This window comes from Phaethon lepturus, unplaced genomic scaffold, assembly GCF_000687285.1.
Source record: "Phaethon lepturus isolate BGI_N335 unplaced genomic scaffold, ASM68728v1 scaffold25629, whole genome shotgun sequence".
NCBI lineage: Eukaryota > Metazoa > Chordata > Aves > Phaethontiformes > Phaethontidae > Phaethon > Phaethon lepturus.
In genome coordinates, this window is record NW_010561629.1 from 1 (window position 1) to 4,087 (window position 4,087).

Consider the following 4,087-nt stretch of genomic DNA (forward strand, 5'->3'; position numbering starts at 1 on the left):
GCCCTCGGCCTCCCGCTGCCCGGTGACCCCGGTTTTGACCCGGCTTTGTTTGTCTCCCGGAGGAGAAAACACCCCAAAGAACCCCCCACCAGGCCATGTGTGACCCCCCGGACCCAAATTTTTCCTCTTTAATCTTAAAAAAACCGTTTTGCCCGGAGCTGGGGGCGCTGAGCTGGGGACGTGGCTTAATTAATGTAATTAACGCTCACCCGGATGCTTTTCCTTCTCCTTTCCCTTCCCTGTCGCTGTTCCCTCTTTAGAGTTGGTCCAAAATAAACCAGGATCCCGGGGAGCGGGGGGCGGATGCTTAATTCTACCTTAAACGTCCCTTTAGGACTTAATCCGGGATGAAAACTCGGATTCTCTTTCCTTTCCCACCAAGAAATTAAAATATTTACGCTTTGCACCTTTTTTTTTTTTTTAGGGTGGGGGCACTCGTTTGCCCCCGAGGGGTTTTTCGTCTCTTTGACACCAGGAGATTGCGGCGGCGGTGACGTCGTGGCCGGTCTCGGCATGAAGGTTTCGTTCCGCCAGCGTTTTCCGGTGAAAAGAAATCGGTGCCGGAGGTTGGCGATGGCAGCGTGGAGTGAAGCTGGTGACATTCCTGGGTGAGAAAAGCAAATTTCCTCGCTTACAGTTGACCTTAAACTTGTTTTATCTCCCCCAAAACTTGTTTTATCTCCCCCAAATCATCTTGTTTCTGGGCTTTGCTGTCTCATCCCTCAGCTCTGCTTTGCCTCGCTCAGCTCCGTCACACGGAAGGGGCTGCAGCCAGAAATTTACCCAATTTCGTGTGATAATGCACATTTTTTTGCGCCGCTTTTTTTTTTTTTTCCTCCCTGGCATGTTGAGAAGACGGGGGGGGGGGAGGGGCAATCGGGGGGGGCGGGGGGCGGGGGGGGAAGGCGCAATCGGAGGGTGCAGGAGGCGTCCGAGCGCGTTGCGGCCCCGTCTGCGGGCAGGAGATTGGAGGTCTCCTCCCTCCCCGGCCGATAAAAGTTGGCGGAGACAGAGACAGGACCGAGCTTTGGCTGAGCCTGTGCCAGAGAGAGGGAGGAAGAAAACCCCAAGAGAGGAAAAAAAAAAACAAGCGGCGAAGAAGCCAGAGACAGAAAAGCAGCCGGAGGAACCCCAAACCGGCACCGGTGCCGCCGAGAACCCCAAAACGAGAGGGGAAAATCCCAGCGCTACCGGGTGCGTTACATCACCCTGATGTCTTTTTTTGGGGGGAAAAGGGGATTTTGAGCACTCTCCCCATCTCATCAGTAAGGGAAGGAAAGCGGATTTGTCCTTGCTTTGCCCTCAGGATCTTTGTTTCGGATTTCAAGGTGTTTTGCAGGGGTTGGACATGGTTGTTATTTGCTTCTCGTCGTCCCATAACGATCCAGCTGGGGAAACTGGGGTGAGGAACAGCACGGCTCCTGCTTATATCCTAATTTAAGGGTCATTTTCCCATCCTTTTCCCACTTTTACTCATCCGCTTGCTGCTTTAATTCCCCTCTCTGCAGCTTTGCTGGGGAAAGCACACGGAAAAGAAGCAACTCGCTTACTTTTGAGCGTCGCGGCGTGGTTTATTCAACTGTTTTGGGGCTTTACTACTAATTTCCCGTGCCCTTTACCGTGGGCAACTGCTTTTTTGCACTCAAAAGCCCCAGGCCGTGTTTCAGGCGACGGATTCGAGGCCCTTTGACGCCAACCCTTATCTCCCCCGCGCACATTTTCCCCAGGGCCGGCGGCAAATTCTTCCACCTTTCGCAGGATTTCTCTGGACGCGAGAGAGTTGAACTCGGCTTATCTCAATTTTTAAGGATTTTTCTCGCTCAAATAAACCTCATCGGCTTTGATTGCCCAAGAAAATGAATGGTGGAGGCAGGGATGGATTGAAGACGGATTCATCCCTGAGCCAGCACATGGAACGGGGATTCGGGGATATAATCGTATCTACGAGGTAGACGGGTCCATCCCAACGTGCTCCTCGTAGTCGTCGAGGAATTAATAGATTGAATCCGTCTCCGTGGGTCTCCCCATAAACGAATTTTGCAACTGCTGGGAAAAACCCGGCATTTTCTTTCAAGTATTTGGATTAAATGCAGAGGTTGAACCCGCCTTCTGACGGAAACGGGTGAAAAGCTGAGATGTGCCCACCTGTAGGATAATAATTTCATTTTATCCTTTTTTTTTCCCTTTCTGCGCCTCTAGCCGGGAGGAGAGGACTTCGCGGGCGCGATGGCTTTCTTCCTCAAACCGCGGCCGCGCACGTGGGATCTTGCCCTGGACTACCACACGGCAAAACAGTTTGAAGGTAACCAAAGGCGGCCGGAGAGGGGCAAAGTACCGACCTGATGTTTTCTGGGCTGCATCAAGTGAGATGGTCACTGGAGTCGGAGATCCTCCCGCTCCGCCTTCGATCTCCCGGGCTCCTCCATCTCTTGGCTCCTCCATCTCCAGCCTGGCCTAGAGATCCTCCATCTCCAAGCTCCATCTTCTGTCTCTTCCATCTCCAACCTCAACTGGAGATCCTTCATTTCCAACCCCCACCTCTTGGCTCCTCCATCTCCAACCTCAACTGGGGATCCCCCATCTCCAACCTCCATCTCTTGGCTTTTCCATGTCCAACCTCCATCTCTTGGCTCCCCCATCTCCAACCTGGCCTGGAGATCCTCCATCTCTAAGCTCCATCTCTTGGCTTTTCCATCTCCAGCCTCAACTGGAGATCCTCTATCTCCAACCCCCACTTCTTGGCTTCTCCATCTCCAGCCTCAACTGGAGATCTTCCATCTCCAAGCTCCATCTCTTGGCTCCTCCATTTCCAACCTCAACTGGAGATCCTCCACCTCTTGGCTCCTCCATCTCCAACCTCACCAGTCCCTTTCTCCTTGAAACGTAACCAACGAAGAGGATTTTTGGGACGTGCGTCCTCTACGCTTAAGTTTGACTTCTGATTTGTCCTCCCTTTTGCTCTCCAGTGGACGTGACCCTGGATCCGGCCACGGTGGGTCCTGAGGTGATCCTCTCGGAGGACCTCAAAGAGGCCACCTGGGGTAGACCCGGACGCCGGTGGCCCGAAGGTCCAGGCCGGTTCGACACGGATCCGTGCATGTTGGGCAGTGAGGGCTTCACCTCGGGCCGTCACTACTGGGAGGTGGAGGCCAACGGGCGCTTCTGGGCTGTCGGGGTGGCCCGCGAGTCCCTTCGGCGGAAGGGCCGCGTCCTCTTCAAGCCCAACGCCGAGATCTGGGGCTTGCAGAAGTACGACGAGCTCTGCGTGGCCCTCACGGCTCCTTCCAACACCTCCGTCCCGCTCCTCGACGGGGAGATCGGCGTCTACCTGGACTACGAGGTGGGCCAGGTCTCCTTCTACGCCGTCGGCAGCCGCCCAACAACGCGTCTTCACCTTCCCCGTGGCCTCCTTCAGCGGGGAGAGGGTCTTCCCCTACTTCTGCGTGCTCCTCTCCACCATCAAACTGGCCCCCAGGGGCTGACGCGCCGGCGCAGGGACCCCCCGAAGCCGGTTGGAAACGCTCCTTGATGCTCCTCAACTCTTCTTCTCCAGGTCTTGGAGACGTTTCCACCTCGGTTCGTGGTCCTACCTCCGTCTCAGACCTCTCCGTTTTGGGTCGTATCCAGGGGGTTTTGGGTTTGAGCTCGACGCGGCTCGTCTGAAAACCGCCGTCGTTAAAGTCATCCGAAGCTCGTTAATGGGAGCGGAGCTTCACCGTGCTGCTTTTGAGCTGAAAACTTGGCTTTTCCTCCCAAACTCAGGCCCCCTCCCAAGGTTTCTTTTACCGACCTCGACGCCCGTCGCTGTCGGGGCTTCCAACCCGAATTAAACCCGTCGTTTTCGCAGGCTTGGCGGATGTCATTGCGCTCGCTTTCCTTCCGCCGCCGCCCACGCGCAGGGCGTATTTCCCAGGAATTCGCCTGCGACCGGATTCGAAATCTGCTCAAAAGAGAATAAATCCCGGGTTTTCTTTTTTTTGTTCCTGTAAGACAGAGGCGTCACTGCCCCAGCCCCACAGAGACCCCCCCTAGGGCCCCCTGGGGCTGCCCCACATGGGACCCCAACGGCTGCCCCGGGCCCCCACCG

At 55.5% G+C, this 4,087-nt stretch overlaps 1 protein-coding gene across 1 annotated transcript; it reads left to right on the forward strand.

Annotated features, from left to right (window-relative positions):
• Positions 1-475: 475 nt before the first annotated feature.
• LOC104626206 (butyrophilin subfamily 2 member A2-like) lies at positions 476-3,529 on the forward strand (the record flags this gene model as incomplete). Its single annotated transcript, XM_010294068.1, has 3 exons — positions 476-543; positions 2,200-2,302; positions 2,967-3,529. Coding segments are annotated over 3 exons (734 nt in total), but the record flags the coding sequence as incomplete, so codon positions are not given.
• Between the last annotated feature and the right edge of the window lie 558 nt (positions 3,530-4,087).